The sequence below is a fragment of the Oryx dammah genome, unplaced genomic scaffold (genome assembly GCF_014754425.2).
Source record: "Oryx dammah isolate SB20612 unplaced genomic scaffold, SCBI_Odam_1.1 HiC_scaffold_25, whole genome shotgun sequence".
NCBI lineage: Eukaryota > Metazoa > Chordata > Mammalia > Artiodactyla > Bovidae > Oryx > Oryx dammah.
Genome location: NW_024070209.1, coordinates 15,684,095 through 15,702,479, shown reverse-complemented (window position 1 = coordinate 15,702,479; position 18,385 = coordinate 15,684,095). Strand labels below are relative to the sequence as shown.

The 18,385-nt window shown below is 40.3% G+C and overlaps 1 protein-coding gene across 9 annotated transcripts in view; it reads right to left on the bottom strand.

Annotated features, from left to right (window-relative positions):
• The window catches only part of LTBP1 (latent transforming growth factor beta binding protein 1), a 455,261-nt gene that overhangs the window by 44,022 nt on the left and 392,854 nt on the right, over window positions 1-18,385 (bottom strand). For 6 of the 9 annotated variants that reach the window (XM_040224607.1, XM_040224608.1, XM_040224611.1 and 3 more), the window contains 2 exons: window positions 15,714-15,839; window positions 12,209-12,352 (listed from right to left, as the gene is read on the bottom strand). In XM_040224607.1, the coding sequence (XP_040080541.1) occupies window positions 12,209-12,352; window positions 15,714-15,839 (270 nt within the window). The remainder of the gene's footprint in view (window positions 1-12,208; window positions 12,353-15,713; window positions 15,840-18,385) is intronic. The other 3 variants (XM_040224609.1, XM_040224614.1, XM_040224616.1) reach the window with 1 other exon arrangement.

The window sequence follows — 18,385 nt, the reverse complement described above, 5'->3', positions numbered from 1 at the left end:
TTCCTTTAAAGAAAAAAAAAAAAAACTGGTCCATAAAGGTCATTCTGTGAAAAGCTACATTTTCCCTATCTTCTTAACCTTTAAATAATTAACTTCCTAGAGCATTTTTCCACTGGGGCAACAATCTGTTCAATAAATATATGTAATGTTATTTCTTAAAAAAAAAACAAAAAAAAAATTCCATGAGTTTACATCACTGCTGCCAGGGGAGGAATTTTTCTATCACAAAATAATTTTGAAAGATCAAATCAAATGATGTAGAAGGTGCCAAGCTCAGAAAAGAATTGATTCTATTTTTCTTAAATATTTTACTAATAATGTTAGCCGTACTTCATATCTCAATGCATAGACTTCTAGGAAATATATTACTTCACCTCCAGTATTTTCATATTTGATTTTTCAATATGTATTAAGAGGCTGAAAGAGCTTCCCTAGTGGCTCAGACGGTAAAAACGTCTGTCTGCAATGCAGGAGACCCAAGTTCAATCCCTGGGTTGGGAAGATCCCCTGGAGAAGGAAATGGCAGCCCACTCCAGTATTCTTGCCTGGAAAATCCCATGGACTGCGGAGCCTGGTAGGTTACCATCCATGGGGTCGCAAAGAGTCGGACACGACTGAGCGACTTCACTTTCATTAAGAGGCTGGCTTAACATCTGTGTATAAAAAGCAATGTATGTGTTTTAATCCTGGGGGTGTGGCTGGTGATAAAAAATGAGGTTTTGGACTTTCCTACTTGGGTGCTTTTTTTGAAGAAATTATCACAAATGTCTTTTCATGCAATGTGCAAAGTATTTAACTCTCCATGAGATAAACAGTACAGATTAAATAGCATCTTCATTTTCTGCAGGAGAGCATTTAGCTTGGATCCAACGTCCTGTGCCTAATGCTTCCCCAAACCTCTTCTATGGGGCTCAGCTTCCTAGCATCTCAATAAACATGAGTTTATTTTGCTTTGCCTTTGCCCAGGGGGCAGCAGCTAATTCCTGCTGGCATGGAGTTCAGTGTTAAGCCCACGTACAGTGTGATGGTCTTCTGTTACTCTGAATAGGAAGGAGCGAGTTTGAGCAGTAGGTACCACTGGTGAATTGCCCTTTCTAGAAGCTCTCCTCTCCTGTTTCATCAGAAAGAGAACGTGTCTGTTCACTTATGTGACTGTTTCCTGCTTTAGTCTTTCCCTAAGTAGGCCTAATCGTAGGTTTGCTGCTGGGGTGAGATCTGGAACATTTCCTTGGTTACAGCAGACATTCCATTTGCAGTATGTTCTGAAGGCCTTTAGATGCCAATCCCCTCCATGCCCCTCTGAGACAGGATGATGAGTAAACAATGCCCCCTAATCCTGAAAAAGACATCCATTTATAAAACTGTGACAGTGATAATGCTCAGCAAACTGCTTTTCAATGAAATTATTCAGAAAGCTTTTATTCTCTTTATATTAAAATCATCACAGGCACTAATGTTTTATACCAACTCATACTTCTATGAGAAAAAGAATTTTAATGTAATATTCCAAGAGTAAAAGATAACTTGGAAATTCATTCCCTGCCGCACCCCTCCCCCCACCCAGTTTTCTCATTCAAAGACTTGGAAAATAACAAGTGTGTGTGTATGTTTCAAGTGGAATTTAGAAGAAAGCCATTGGTAAGTTTCAGAAAACAGGCACTGACAATATGAATGGGCCAAACACAAAGGGATGCAAATAAAAAGGAAGAGTGTAGAAAGGGGGTAACTTCAGATAGTAAAAGACATGGAGGAAATAAAAAGTAAAGGTTAAGAAATGAAGTACAAGAGCAAAAATACTTTCAAAGCAGATTCTTCCACACAGTTGCCATCCTTAAAGAGGTCAAATCAGGTGGGGAGTCAGGTCACGACAATGCAAGAAAAGCAAGTGCTGGGCATGTAAGCCACACTGTAGAGGACTCAGGGCAAGGCTGTCCTAGAAGGCTGCCTAGAGGAGCTGACATTTTCAAATCAAGTCCTTGAAAAATAAACTTTAAAAAATTTGGCCAGAACCTAAGGTGTGACAGGTGAGGAGGAATAATAGTACACCTGTACTTAGGTCTGTGTGGGTAGAGCAGGCAAGGGAGTGGTGGTCTGTGGAAGGAGTTAGAGAGGAGCCTCAGAACCAGGCAGGGACACATTAACACATGAATAAGGATAGGTGTGTTTGTCACTCAGGTGCTAAGGCAGAGGACAATGCCAATCTCTACTGGAACAGAGGTTTTTTGGTTTTGCTTTCTTAGTGATGAAGAAGTTAGAAGATACTGAGAGGAGCAAGCCTGGGAGAGAAACAGGCTGGGGAGAGGGTGAGAAGAGAAAGTCTCATGGATGGAGGGGCTTCCCTGGTGGTCCAGTAGCTAAGACTTTGTGCTTCTGATGCAGGGGGCCTGGGTTAGATCCTTGGTCGGGAAACTAGATTCCACATGCCACAACTGAAAGTCTCACATGCTACAGTAAAAATCTAACATCCACATGCCACAACTGAGCCGTGGCACAGCCAAATAAATAAATATTATTTCTTACAAAGGCTCATTGATGGAGCTATTACTAGAAACTGGAGAAGTCAGGAGAAGAAAAGCAGGCAGATCTGGGGAAGAGACTCCTGAAAGCAGAATAAAGCGCCGTGGAGAAAGAACCGAGAGACACACACAGGGGCAACGTGCAGCCAGCAACACAGAAGGCAAGCAGACGACGTCACCGCAGCGCAGCCCCAGCACAACACCACAACACGTGCGCGGCAGGGCCTAGCGAGGGTGACCTCAAGAATAAAACCACATCTGCAGTGACATGTAAGGCCTGGAAATGTTTAAAATGAAACGTAGAAACCATTCCTCTCCAGGCCCTGTTTGTAGCAAGTTCTAAGAACCAAGGGCTTCCCTGGTGGCTCAGGGGCAAAGAATCTGCTTGCAGTGCAGACTGGGTTCGATCCCTGGGTGGGGAAGATCCCCTGGAGAAGAAATTGGCAACCTACTCCAGTATTCTTGCCTGGAGAATCCATAGATAGAGGAGCCTGGAGGGCTACAGTCCATGGGGTAGCAAAGAGTCAAACACAACTGAGCAACTAACACTAGGATCTAAAATGTATTTCTAATGCAACAGTGTGGGTGTCACCTGTATTAAGATAAAATGGTTTTTATATATATATAAACTCAACTGGTATGTCAGTTCATTCAAATATCAACACCTCCTTATTAAAAATTCATTCGAGATACTATGTACAGCAAGCAGAAATTTTCATGAAAATAAAAGCACAATTTGGTAGTAAACTCCGCTTGCTCTGGTTTTTGGAGGTGGAAAGAAACTTGACCCAATCTTTTTTTTAATAACAAGTGAGCATATTTTCCTCAGTCTTACCTACATTTATGGTATAGGTCCACTACAAATACACAATAAGACCTCAGGAGTTTTATGGCATTTTACAATGTTTGCATTCTAAATACTGTGGTTTCAGTCTTTAATTTTTTTTCCTACCAAAGGTCTTTTTTTCCAATCAGAAATTATTAAAAAAAAATTCTTCCAAAGTTAATTTATTTTACAGGTTAGCTAAATACATTTTAAAAAACTCACTCTGCCAACTATAACAGTTGAGTGATATTATACGTGGTCTCCTGCTTTTAAAAAAAATACGTACATACACAAAGCCTGCAGTAGACCTCTCCAGAAGAGAGAACAAGAACGCTGTTTGGGTTCAATTGTCAGAACCACAGGATGATCTGCGCGAAGCAGGGACCTGCTCGCTTTTTCTTTTGTTCTACTTGTAATTTAACAAAAGCACATACAGGTACTGTCCCTTCTACTTAGAAGTGTGGACAGACTATTCCTCAGTTAAGTGTGGTCCATTATATCTTTGATGAAATGAATAATTTTTATTCTACAGAACTAGGAATGAGATGGTGGGGTAGAGAAGGAACATTCTTGAATGTGGAAAAACCTATTATTCGGCAGGTACTGAGTGTCTGCCATAGGGCAGGCACTGTGTAAGCAGTGAGCTGGGTGGCAGCCGATGCAGAGAGGAAGGACACAGCATAAAAAGGTCTTGTTACCCTGCTGGTGGATGTGAGGTTCCTGCTGGAGGCAGGAATAAGCAGCTGAAAGTTTTAAGGGTTTAAAACCAGATTTGTGTGTTGAAAATAAGAATTGGCAGCAGTGTGGAACAGGAATCGATGAGAGAAATGGGGAGAGAAATGAGGAGGCAAGTGCCACAGTCCAGGTGAGACATGCTGAAGGACTGGCCTGGGGCAGGGGTAACAGAGTAGCAGAGAGATTTGAAGGATACTCTTGAGGAATAGTTGGCAGGATGTTACAATGGCTTGGATGAATGGGGGTAAGACCTCAGGATTTCCAGTATAGATGTTTGGCAATTAATGATTATACACAGGAAAAGTAACAAGTTGGAGAGGGAAGCATAATTAATTTGGTTTTGGATAGTTTTACAGAGAAATGGGTATAAGACACTCCAGGAAGAAGGTCCAATAACAAGTGGCTGGAAATAGAGGAGTGTGGCACACAGGAGAGGGGTGGAGGCAAACATATTTATTTTGGCTGTCCACACCAAGTGGCAATAGTTGACTCAGAGAACAGGTACAACATCCCAGGAGATCAGAGAGTAAAAAGAGGGAAAAATACGCAGAGCTCTCTGGGACATTATTATTTAAGGAATGGCAATAGAAAGAGTCCAGAAGGATACAGAAAAAGACCAATGTAAGTGGTAGGAGGATACAGGGAAGAGGAATGTCCTGAAATGAATCAAAGGGAAAAGGAGGAGGGAAGATGAGAAACTTATAGAAGAAGGAGCTTCACCCAGATGAAGGGTCTGAGGGCCTGATCTCAGTGCACTGAGGATGAACCGGGAGACAAGGATTCAGAGCTCAACATGGCACCAGAAATTATTCCTGGATGGTAACACAGCAGGGGCATTTTCTCTATTGATGTATTTTTATATTTGCAAATTTTCTGAGAATATGCATTGTTTTAAAATGAAAACAAAGCAAAGAAATAATGTAAAAAGGGAGCCAATTTTTAGAAGAATGAGGTATCATGGGGTCTTTGGCCTGGAGAAGCAGAATTAAGTGGAAGGATCCTGGAATTGGGTTCCTGGGCCATTCTGCCAAACATTAGCTATATGAGCCTAAAGATAAGATTCAGAAATTCTCTATAGGCCTTACCTTCCTTCAGTTCAGTTCAGTAACTCAGTCATGTCCAATTCTTTGTGACCCCATGGACTGCAGAGTGCCAAGCCTCCCTGTCCATTACCAACTCCCAGAGTTTACTCAAACTCATGTCCATTGAGTCAGGGATGCCATCCAACCATTTCATCATCTGTCATCCCCTTCTCCTCCTGCCTTCAATCCTTCCCAGCATCAGGGTCTTTTCCAGTGAGTCAGTTCTTCACATCAGATGGCCAAAGGATTGAAGTTTCAGCTTCAGCATCAGTCCTTCCAATGAACACCCAGGACTGCTCTCCTTTAGGATGGACTGGTTGGGTCTCCTTGCAGTCCAAGGGACTCTCAAGAGTCTTCTCCAACACCACACTTCAAAAGCATCAATTCTTCAGCAGTCATCTTTCTTTATAGTCCAATTCTCACATTCATACATGATTACTGGAAAACCATAGCTTTGACTATGGACCTTTGTTGGCAAAGTAATGTCTCTGTTTTTTAATATGCTATCTAGGTTGGTCATAACTTTTCTTCCAAGGATCAAGCGTCTTTTAATTTTGTGGCTGCAGTCACCATCGGCAGTGATTTTGGAGCTCCCCAAAATAAAGTCAGCCACTGTTCCCACTGTTTCCCATCTATTTGCCATGAAGTGAATGGACCCAATGCCATGATCTTAGTTTTCTGAATGTTGAGTTTTAAGCCAGCTTTTTCACTCTCCTCTTTTACTTTCATCAAGAGGCTTTTTACTTCCTCTTCACTTTCTGCCATAAGGGTGGTATCATCTGCATGTCTGAGGTTATTGATATTTCTCTCGGCAATCCCGTTTCCAGCTTGTGCTTCATCCAGCCCAGCATTTCTCATGATGTACTCTGCATAGAAGTTAAATATGCATGGTGACAATATACAGCCTTGACGTACTCCTTTTCCTATTTGGAACCAGTCTGTTGTTTCATGTCCGGTTCTAACTGTTGCTTCCTGACGTGCATACAGATTTCTCAAGAGGCAGGTCAGGTGGTCTGGTATTCCCATCTCTTTCAGAATTTTCCACAGTTTATTGTGATCCACATAGTCAAAGACTTTGGTATAGTCAATAAAGCAGAAATAGATATTTTTCTGGAATTCTCTTGCTTTTTTGATGATCCAACGGATGTTGGCAATTTGATCTCTGGTTCCTCTGCCTTTTCTGAATCCAGCTTGAACATCTGGAAGTTTATGGTTCACATACTGTTGAAGCCTGCCTTGGAGAATTTTGAGCATTATTTTGCTAGCATGTGAGATGAGTCCAACTGTGCAGTACTTTGAGCATTCTTTGGCATTGCCTTTCTTTGGGACTGGAATGAAAACTGACCTTTTCCAGTCCTGTGGCCACTGCTGAGTTTTCCAAATTTGCTGGCATATTGAGTGCAGCACTTTCACAGCATCATCTTTCAGGATTTGAAATAGCTCAACTGGAATTCCATCACCTCCACTAGCTTTGTTTGTAGTGATGCTTCCTAAGGCCCACTTGACTTCACGTTCCAGGATGTCTGGCTCTAGGTGAGTGGTCACACCATCATGATTATCTGGGTCATGAAGATCTTTTTTGTATAGATCTTCTGTGTATTCTTGCCACCTCTTCTTAATATCTTCTGCTTCTGTTAGGTCCATACCATTTCTGTCCTTTATCAAGCCCATCTTTGCATGAAATGTTCCCTTGAAGAGATCTCTAGTCTTTTCCATTCTATTGTTTTCCCCTATTTCTTTGCACGGATCACTGAGGAAAGCTTTCTTATCTCTCCTTGCTATTCCTTGGAACTCTGCATTCAAATGGATATAGCTTTCCTTTTCTCTTTTGCCTTTAGCTTCTCTTCTTTTCTCAGCTATTTGTAAGGCCTCCTCAGACAACCATTTTGCCTTTTTGCGTTTCTTTTTCTTGGGCATAGTCTTGATCCCTGCCTCCTGTATAATGTCACGAACCTCTATCCATAGTTCTTCAGCCACCCTGTTTATCAAAACTAATCCCTTGAATCTATTTGTCACTTCCAATGTATAATCATAAGAGATTTTATTTAGGTCATACCTGAATGGTCTACTGATTTTCCCTACTTTCTTCAATTTAAGCTTCTTTATCTGTAGATAAAGCCGCTGCGCTGGATGTAGACGTCTAGGACTGTCAGCTTGTTACATGAGAATAAGCTCTACTGTTTAAGGAAACCCTATCATGAATTGTATTAGGACACTTATTTTATAATCCAAATTATAACTCCAATTTATACATCTTATAATTTCTGACCTTGCCTATGTGCTTTTCTTAAATGAGGAACAATTATTACCCAATGCAAATAATAAGCCCAATTTATGTTTTATAATGTCTGATCTTGTTCATTTTCTTTTCTTAAAGCAAAAAACACCTGTATTAATTATAACATATATCTTTGTGCTCTTTTCATTATACTTTCCATTTTAAAAATAAAATTCAGTTTACCCCCAGAGTATCCTCTGTGCACCAATCAAGCATTTTGTGGGTATGGCTTCAGTTGCCCACACAAAATATTTATTGCTTCCTTTAGAGTGCCCAAAGACATAAAGTTCTTATTGAGCAATTATCACAGGCACTGAGGAAATAAAAACATCAGGCTATGTTTCATAGCCATATCTTTACAGGTGGTGAGTGGTCTGCTATGGGCCTTTTTTAGGTATTTCTGTTTCAGGTGCTTTTAGGCAATGTACAGCAATGTAAATTAGTGGCCAAAGGCCCAGGCAGTGAAAACATTTGACCCAGACCTAAAAAATTAGGTGGGAGCCTAGTAGTTTAGAAACAAAAATCCTGGGACATTAAAGGTCAAAAATACCTTCAAAGTCACCTGGGACGATGCCCTACTGAAGGTAAGAGTCCTTCTGCCAGCCAGTGAGTGTCCCACCTGTTCTTGGACCCACATATTCACAAGAAATTGTGACCGGCTCTAGCTATTGGAAAGTTCTCCTGCATACTGATCTGAAATCTGTCTTTCTGGCACCCACTCCTCAGCCCCAGTTCTGCCCTCAGTAATGTATCACTTCAGATAAAGATGCTACTGCACCTTATTGGAATGTCTGTTGTCCTGGGGACATTTACAGCCAAGTAAAAATATTACGGCCTACAAAGCAAATGTATCTTTTTTTTCCTAACTATTTCCCAGGAAGGATGAGATCTAAGCTTTAGTCTATCATGTAAAGAATGAAATTAGTTTGAATCCTTGATAAAAACTTTAACTTAAATATGGTACAACATGTTTTGCTCTAGGTAACAGCAGGTTCTTTGACTGGAAAATGATACAGACTCTTTTAACTTAACCAACTTGTTAGATGACCAAATGTTCTCCTGTCCTCTGAAAAACATCCTGGCTAATGCCCACAAGCAAGTGGAGGGTTCATAGCCAGTTGGCTGTTCTCAGGTGGGTCCACACACTTCTGTTCTAATGTGTTGAGCAGTACGCCAACTGTGACTCAGCTATGCTTATTCTCAAACACTCTGTGCCAATGTATTGATTATTGTAATTACATAAGTAAATTGTATATAAACTAATCAAATATGAGTGAGTAGAAGAGTTGTTTCTAGAACAAGTTTAAAGCTTTTAGAAAGATTAAGGTTAAAAAAGTTTTTTAAAAAGTTATCAAATTAGAAGTGGGTAAGACAACCATAGAAAATTGAGAAAAACTGTGAAAACCTAAAGTGACTTTGCACTTATTTACTTAGCAAAGGCCTTTAAATTCTCACTCCCTCTGAAGTGGGGAGTGTAGATAACACATAATAGATGTGGTTTACGCAAGACAAGCCATACAGAATACAAATGGATTTCTATTCAAAGACAGATCTCAGCTCTTCTTCAGATATTGGGGAATAAACATATGTTACATGCTTTAAGTTAAAACTTAAATATTTAAAAGACATATTATCATTTTTATGACTGCCAGTTTTAATCTGCTTTTTCAAACAATTGGTTTGTCAATTTGATGAAGTTTGATGAAGTCAGGGAGGAAGCTCCTCTTGCAGTTTATAGCTAATCTCTAAGGACAGAGAATTACTAACATGAAGATATTATCAAAGACAATCTTAAGACTCCATAAAATCAGTTCAAGTTTGCCAAGAACCATAAAAATTGAGATATGGCAGAAGTCAGAGTTGCCAGGGACGATACAAATTAATAAGCTTCACCAGTTACTAAGGCAGATTATATTGACATGGACCAATAAAACAACTGAGTATGTACAATATTTGGCAGAAGCCAGAGAACTATGGGGAAAGTAGGCAAGAAACTCAGAAATTAAAGGATCAGATATAATGTTAAGAGGAAAGAGAAACTATGTATGCATTGGCAGACAAGCTTTATGAAGCTGAGTACTCAAAATGCTGCTCTTTGCAGAAGCAGGAAAGTACTTAGGGAACTCTGGAAGAATTTTCCAGAAAGAGTCAGTCAATGAGAGAACAAGGAGATAAAGGGAGCAAAGAGGCAAGGCAGGTGATAGGGACTTGATTACAGAAAAACTTAAAAAGTAGAAGATGAGGAATAAGGCTTACAAGAAGAGTTACTATGAAGTTTTAAGTAGTTTACAGTGAGCTTGGGTTCCCTGGTGGCTCAGACGGTAAAGAATCTGCCTGCAATACAGGAGACCCGGGTTTGATCCCTGGAGAGATCCCTGGAGAAGGGAACGGTGACCCACTCCAGTATTCCTGTCTTGAGAATTCCACAAACAGAGGAGCCTAGCAGGCTACAGTCCATTGGGTCGCACACAATCAGACACAACAGAGGAATGACACTTTCACTTTCACACTGTACAGTGAGCTAATCCAGTTCATGGAAAATGGCTCAGATGGTCTCATGATCTTATTAAGACACTATTAATCTCTAAAAATGAAGTGAGCAAACTTTAGGATCGCAGACATCTATCTTAACTGAAGCTAGGTGAACTGAACAAACCTCTTCTTGACATTACTAAAGCACTCTAGCAAAAAAATATTTGCAGTTAAAAAAAAATCCACCATCTCCAAAGAGATCACGAAAGGAAGAGAAGAACATAACCCTTATGTGTTTGGATTTTAATACTTCACATAGCACTTCATTATTAACAAATAACTTTTATGTGTATAATTTTTTCAAAAACCTATAAAGCTCTGTGAGGCAAATATAGCCTTTATTTTACAGGTGAGAAAATCATAGATGTTGAATAATATGCCCAAGCTTGCATAGCCAGAAAACAGTTCTCAGATCAGAACCTGGTCATTCCAATTTAAGTATTCAAAAAAAGTGTGGAAAATAAAGGAAAGAATTAAAATTTCCATTAATTCCAATAATTATCTTTTTATATCTTCTTTCCATCCCCTTTCTCCACAGACTGTGGTCACTGGACTATCTGTTCATTTCTTCACTTGACATTGTGTCACAAGCACTTAACACGACTACTAACCTTCACAGAGATGACTTAATGACTGCACAATACTGTATGAATTATTCCAGTCACAATAAAACTATGGGGGATGGTGCTACTCTGTAGAACCAAAGACAAATCAAAAGGCAGTCACTTCACCAATCCTATTATTGGCCAGCCAGGTTTTTGATACCTTTTTTTTTTTTTTCTGTTACAAGTAGAGTTAAGACAAAAAGTCTCTTCTTTATGGCTCATAAGTTGCACGGATGATCATTGAAGGAAGAGCAACCCCTTCCTCCAGAAATATTTTTTTCCCTGTCACGGTGTTTTGGTTTTTTTTAAAATTTATTTTTTATTTTACTTTACAATTCTGTATTGGTTTTGCCATACATTGACATGAATCCACCACGGGTGTACATGCGTTCCCAAACATGAACCCCCTCCCACCCCCACAACATCTCTCTGGGTCATCCCCGTGTACCCGCCCCAAGCATGCCGTATCCTGCATCGGACATAGACTGGCAATTCGATTCTTACATGATATTATATATGTTTCAATGCCATTCTCCCAAGTCATCTCACCCTCTCCCTCTCCCTCTCCCTCTGAGACCAAAAGTCCACTATACACATCTGTGTCTTTTTTGCTGTCCTGCATACAGGGTCATCATTGCCATCTTTCTAAATTCCATATATATGTGTTAGTATACTGTATTGGTGTTTTTCTTTCTGGCTTACTTCACTCTGTTCACAGTGTTTTTGAATTACTGTCTCTACATTTAATTCTGCACCCATAACCTTTCTGTATTTAATCATTAAGAAGAAAACGTGTGTGAATAAAAATATCTTTACATTTTGTTCCCTACTGCTTGCAAAGACAATTGTCTCACACAGGACAAGTGTACCCTATTGAGGAAGAGCCAAAGCTTTCTTAGAAGCACGGATAAAATCAACTGGGATTGAGCAAGAGAGTAACACAGTCTATGTTTCATTTTATTTGGGTCTCAAAGGACCATTTAGGCTCCTACTTGCCTCAAAACACAATCATACTATAGCCACATGGCACAAATTAAAAGGGTGATCTGGAAATTGACTGATTTATCTGGAAAAGCATCAGCTCTCCATTTCAGTGTATGCCATGATGACACAGTCTAAATCAAATTTTAAACAAACATAATCACAGCCATTCTCTTGGCCAAATTCTAGGGGGTGTGGCGGGGGGGGGACCTTAAAAATTCCAAGTGGAAGGAAGTCTTTGTAGATCCTGAGGGACCTATATGTTGCTTTTAATTTAGAGTAGTGTCAAAATACGTTTCACCAAGGGCCAAGAGAGAAGAATTATGCAACTGAATGAGATGTTGCCATATTAAGCTCTGAGCTGATGGCTCTCAGTTTTAGGCAATTCCCAGCCAATGTTCTCATCATTTTGGATCCTTCACCCTCCCCACGGCGTCTCTGGGTTGGAAAGCACATTAGAGGTCATCTAGCTCCAACAGTCATCACCCACGTCTAAAGTCCACTGATAAGGCAGGCCTGGAAACAGCATGAACGCTTCCAGCAGGGTGACAAGATATTTGGTCATTTCTTCCTCACTCCCGGAGTCTTTGGCCCAGACCTGTGTAGGTACAGGTCCCCGGAGAGAAGGCCCCCGTCCAGGCAGCGTCACTTACCCGTGGAGAGCCGGGAGCGGCACTGCCCAGTCATGGGGCTGTACTCCTGGCTTTCGTCAGCGCACACACACAGGAAGGACCCTTCTACATTTTCACAGAAGGCTTCACCACATACGCCACTGAGCAGCTCACATTCGTTCACATCTGGAAAAGGGAGTACAGATCAAGTCAGACGTGTTCCTCACTCCTGACCACGCTTGTTTTACCAGCTGTGCCATGACTAGTGGTGTCTGCTGGAACAAGGTGACTCCCCCCACCCCAGGAACAATCGAACCCTTCAGCTTTGGGGGGAAGGGGCTCCCAGAGGCAAGGCTGCAAGCTTTGGTTTGTGTGACAGAACAATGAAAACACAAAGCAAGGCTTGCAAACTCCTATTCCGGTTTTAAGGAACAATTCAAAACGGTACAGCAAGCATTGTATGTACACTTTGTTTAATTTTCACTTCTCTGACTTTTTGACATGATGAGGTCTTAAATAACCAGGTACTTTTGTCTCAGTTTTTAATTCAAGAAAAATTAGCAGCACTGGCACTTCAGAAACTGCCGACTTCTTGAAATGCAGTTTTAGAAATTGTTTACAATCCACTCACATGTCTAAAGATATAGTTCCCTAGCAGCCAAAATGTTCATAACTTGACAACCAGAATTCAGGTTGGGTATCTCTTTGGGAAATGAAGGAAAAACCCCTGTAAAGTAGTTACTGGGTTACATTAATCATTGGCAGGAAGCAAATTGGTCCAGTAACTTCTCACTGATATTACCATCCCTTTAAAATTTCTGTTGGTGTTCCACAGTGTAATTTCTACTTCTGCTAGATATTTTTATTTTTACTTAAATATACTTACCTAAAACACTACAAATTCACAGATGAGTCCATTTTATTCAACAGTAGGCAAGTACATAGCCATAAAAAAAGGCTATTTTCATGTTTGCCCTTGTCCAATACCTTTTTATCTTTTCTCCTCTGAAGAAATATTATTAATGAGTGCCCAGTAAACAATGTACCTGACTTGACATCTGAAATGTTCATGTATTTTATGCATTAAACATGATTAAATGTGTACAAACATCGGCTTTCATGAGCACACTCTAAGATGGTTTATATAAAGTTAAAAATTTGAGCAATTATCCAAATCATTCAGGGAAAAAATACTATTTTCACCTGAGATACCCAGTTAATTGGACAAAAAGTTTATCTCTCTTGACTTATTTGGATAATTACCTCAGTTTTCCATTTCACTTTGTATATAAACAGATATAAATCCAATAAGCTGAGTTTTGCTATGAAAAGATATTATGACAAAGTAAAGCAGAGAGTTGGTATGTTTAATCAACCTGGACAGTCATAATTTAGACCAGAAAAATTGACTTTAGAAATTTGCCAGTTTGCATTTATCAATTTTAGGTAACTGTCAAATGGAATTTTCTACTTTCTAACTTGTATTATTTCCATAGCTATTTAAATCTTTCCTACCAGATGGTATTCATTCAATCAAAAAATATTTGCTAGTTTACTTCTATGGTTCAGACTGGGGAGACAATGACGACATAGGAAGCCTTCAGGGAGCTCCTGCCAACTCCTGCCTTCATAGAGCTTAATGTCAAGTCATACAGGCCAGGATAAGTGCTAGGAATGAAAGTGCAGAGCACTATGACAGCATGGAACAGTGGACCTTAAGTGCAGTGGTGGGTTAAGGAAGTAATACTGGAACCAAGCTCCATCTGAAGGATGAGTAGATAAGAAGGGTAAGCAGCCAGGGTCCAAGCAGTGGGAACAGAGTGGCCAAAGTATGGTCCCAGAGGGCTGATCCATCTCTTAAACCCTGAAGAACACCCAATGTGGTGAGGTACATGTAAGAGGTGCTCAGTTAATATTTTTCCAAGAGAACAAACAGACAAATATAACAACACGTGTAAGTCTATTAACAAGACAACAGATATTCCTTCTCTAAGGGTGGTATGTTGTGGGTCGAAATGAAACATATACATGGATTTGGTGCGTTCATCTGCCTGGTTAGAAATGAACATTAACCAAGGGCTCAGAAGCTAAGTGGAGTCAGTGGTTTGACATCTGATACCACAATAGGTAACAGTTAACATTTACTGAGCACCTACAGTGGGCCAAACATTAGGCCCAGTCAGGAGAGACAGACAGACAATGTTCCCAATTACATGGAGCTTGGAAAAGGCAGCTGCAGGCAGCACATACATGATTGATTTATTGCACAAAAGGATTTAAGTATTACAATAGAATTTGCTCAAGGTATTTGGGAAGCGGAAGGAAGGATCATAGCTCAGCTGGAGGGTGAGAAGTGGAACAGGAATGGTACCTGGGAGGAGATGACACTGAACTTCTGGCTTCAGGAATGAATGGGATGGACTGAGGCTCAGGGAAGGAGAGGCCAGGAGGTTATTCTCAGCAAAAGGAACAAACAACAGCCTAATCACTTCCCAGCTACATGTACAATCATAAGCAGTTTTATGCTGCAGGAACATAACTGGTGAGGAAGCAGGCGGTGAGCCTGAGAATGTGAGGGCCAGACCGCAGGACCTATTAAGTCAACATATTTAGTGAATGGCAGATGGTTTTTACCACTGTAATTTAGTGCATAGGAAACTACAGCAGGAATTGGAACAAGTGATTACAACAGTGTTACCTTAAAGGTGGTTACTATTGAAGTGATTTTATTGTTAAATTTCCAAACCGACTTTGTTTTCCCAGTTCAATCTGGATGGGAAATGAACTGCTGCTTTCAGTGCAAATTTCCAAACTAAAACGTTGCTGACTCATCCTCAAGTGTCATCTGCCATCTAACAACCAGAGGCAATTTTTCTTAATTAAGAGTAAAGAAAAAGCCTTGCTATCTGTGAAGTGCTGAATTAAATAACTTCTTTCCCATTTACTTGCTCTAATAGCAAGTATGCCTCATGATGAATTGGACTTAAAGAAATCATGGCTGGTCAGAACATGACCTAGGAAGTGGCTTCTTTTATGTGAGCATGTGATGGACCATATTCTAGGACATCTGATGATACTCAAGATTCCTTCCAGCTCTGACAATCTCAGAACAGATGGAAGAACTATGCTTGCATAAGCCAAAGCATCATTTTACGGGTGTCATTCCTGGAAACAGAAACTCCTGCCAACACGTTTCCTTAAACGCACTGCCTAAGGGAGGTACATTTTGAAGACAGACAAGCTCTACCACACACCAGACTCTATTTCCTGTGCAGGAGGGACTGGAGTGTTCCGCATACCCAGCTAAGAGTTTAAACAGATGCTCTTTTCAATATACATTTAAATCCAAAGTTATGCTTCTCTATTTCTTAACATCCCTAACCATTCTGGAAGCCGCAGGGTCACTGTGCACCTCTCCAAGCCATACGAGATCAGATTATGATGTCATTCTGCCCAGTTACCTTGCTTCCATCTCTCCTGTGGTTGAAGATTTTGATTTCTTCTTGATAGAGAGATGTCAGGAGAAAGAAAAAATCTAAGAACTCACCCACACACCCTTGCCCATCCTGTGGGGCCTGAAAGCCCTGATAACAGAGGCAGCGGAAGGAGCCAGCCGTATTGTCACAAAACCCGTGACTGTCACAAATAGTGTTGTTTACACATTCATCAATATCTGCAAAAAAGACATTGACCGTGAGACACAAAACACAGACAAACACTAGATATTAATGGAGAGACAGAGATGCTCAACACCCCCCGATTAGTATGAGATGATCATGTTTACACAGGATGAACTTCTAAAACATTTTATATATAAATAAAATGTTTTGATGAACATATCTCAACAGACAAAATATTGGGTTCTATGAGAAAGAAAACATTTACTTTTCCTCAGGAAATGTTTTGAAACTGAAAGGACTGCTACACTTGCCCCAGTCCGTGTTTTCTAAATATTTTTGATTTCTTCATTTCCAAGGAGAGGATATTCCTACAGTGGCAATATGTGCAAGTCTTGTCACTTTTTTTTGATTGCTATAAATACTAATAGTTCTATCTGGCAAATTGGCAGCTGAAATAATTGAGCAATGATTTATTTACTGCTTGAGCAATGATTTATTCAGTTCTAGAGATAATGAATGGGCAGAGGAACCTAGCAGGCTACAGTCCATGGGGTCACAAAGAGTTGGATACGACTCAGCAATGGAGCACAAACACTTGGTTAAGTTTAAATAGCATTCCCATGAAGGGAAGGGGGCAGGAGTAGAGGGAGGGAGAGAGGGAGAATCTGATAAGTTCAGCAAAGTAGCCAGCCAGTCCCTGTTACTCTAGAGGAAAGACTTTATTCACAGGGAACCATTTCCTGTCACCAATTTATAGCCACTCAGATCCTAAATGTCACTGCAGCTCCAACTGATCAGCCAGTGGCCAACTTGTAAGTTCACTTTGTCCCCTATAAACTTGATGACAGTGGTCCTGTGCTTTCTATCTCCCGTTAATAAAAGTGTTCTTGTAAAAGTGAAGTCTCAGTTTTAAAGTCACAAATGGACTTTTCCATACAGTTCTTTATCCTCAGCTGTGCTACTCACTGCCCTCTCCAGTCTCCCACCCCCAGCACTTCTGTTCTCCTTGTTTATGGCCACACTGCACATTGTAACTGCCAGGCTCTCTGTCCTCTCTGCCTCTCGACCAAATAGGTCCCAAATACAGTTTTGTTTTGTTTTTTTTCTTTTGAGAAACAATCAAGAGAATATGCAATTATTGCATCCAAACACATGTGAACAAGATTTCATGTTTATGTCCAAATAACAAAATGAGGTAACAAATGATAAAGAACATGACAAGTGAAATCACACTCAACAGAATCCAGTTTGGGCAAGTTCATACGGATAAAGTTAAGTTTTTCTAAAAGTTCAAACACCGAGTCAGAAATTTTTCAAGAAAAGAAGACGCACACAATGATATTCAGCAGCTCTCTCACGTTTCTTCCTAACTGTCCAACACTATCAAGCGTAACTTCAGAAACAGTCTCACTTTTGAACTGTAAAATATGAGTGACTATAAAACTTTCTTAATTTTCTCAAAACGGCATCCCTTCTTAAGGTTGGGCCCTCTCTCCATGCCTACCTGTCACCTCTTCCTCTGGTCCCACCTGCTCATCCTTCTCCTGCATCTTCAATGATTCCTCCCTGGCTCCTTCCCTCACTGCTTCCAAAAATGTCACAATCTCTTAGAAAAGCTTTCATTTAACCACAATGTCCCCTACTGTACTTTTTCCATTTCTTCTATCCTTGCAAACTGTATCAAAAGAACTATCTATGCTCACTGCTTTTATCTCCTAGTATACCTCATCAGTAAAAAGGAAGCAGTAACAATACTAGTAACATTAATAATACTAGTATGTTTCTAGAATTACTATGATAATTTACAAAATTAAAATGCACAAGGTGCATAAAACACTGCCTACCATATAACTTAGGAAGTGTACATGTTACTATTACTCTTATAATTATCACTCCTCTTCTTACTCTTCCCTTACTGACCTACACTCTGTCTTTCTAACTCTATCCTTTGAGAAAAACCACCAGCAGGCAACCTATCATGAAATTCAGTGATCATTTTCTAGTCAGTCATCATCACATCTGGTCACCTTTCTCCTTAAACTCCCTTTTCACGACCCCTGATGGAAGATTATTCTCGTTTTACCTTTAGCCTCCCAGGCTCACTGAGCCTCACCCTTTCTCAGCCTGAAGGTGGTGCCTGCCAGGGCTCAGGCCGGCCCTCCCTGTGACCTGCTTTATTCCCCAAAACTACCTTCTCCTCTGCTCTCCACTCTCTCCACAGACGTCACGTGGCATGAATTCAGTCCTGGTCTCTGGCCACGATCCTTCTTATTCTTGATCATTCCCATTTCATCTTCTGTTATCATCTCAAATTCACTATTCACTGTCTTCCTTCTAAACCCCACTTCCTGACTTTCCTGAGCAATCTCTCTGACCTCTACCCTTTTGTTTAAACCTCTACATCTTACCCCAACTTGAATGGAAAACTCAACGAAATGATTTCACATCTTTAAAAAAAAAAAAAGTGAATTTTCCTTGCAACATCTAACACAAAGAAGACACTTATTAAATCTGTCCTGATGGATTTTCAGTGTCAGCATCAGGCTGGGATCACAATTGATTTACTAGTCATAACCACGAGAGACGGAATTGCACTGTG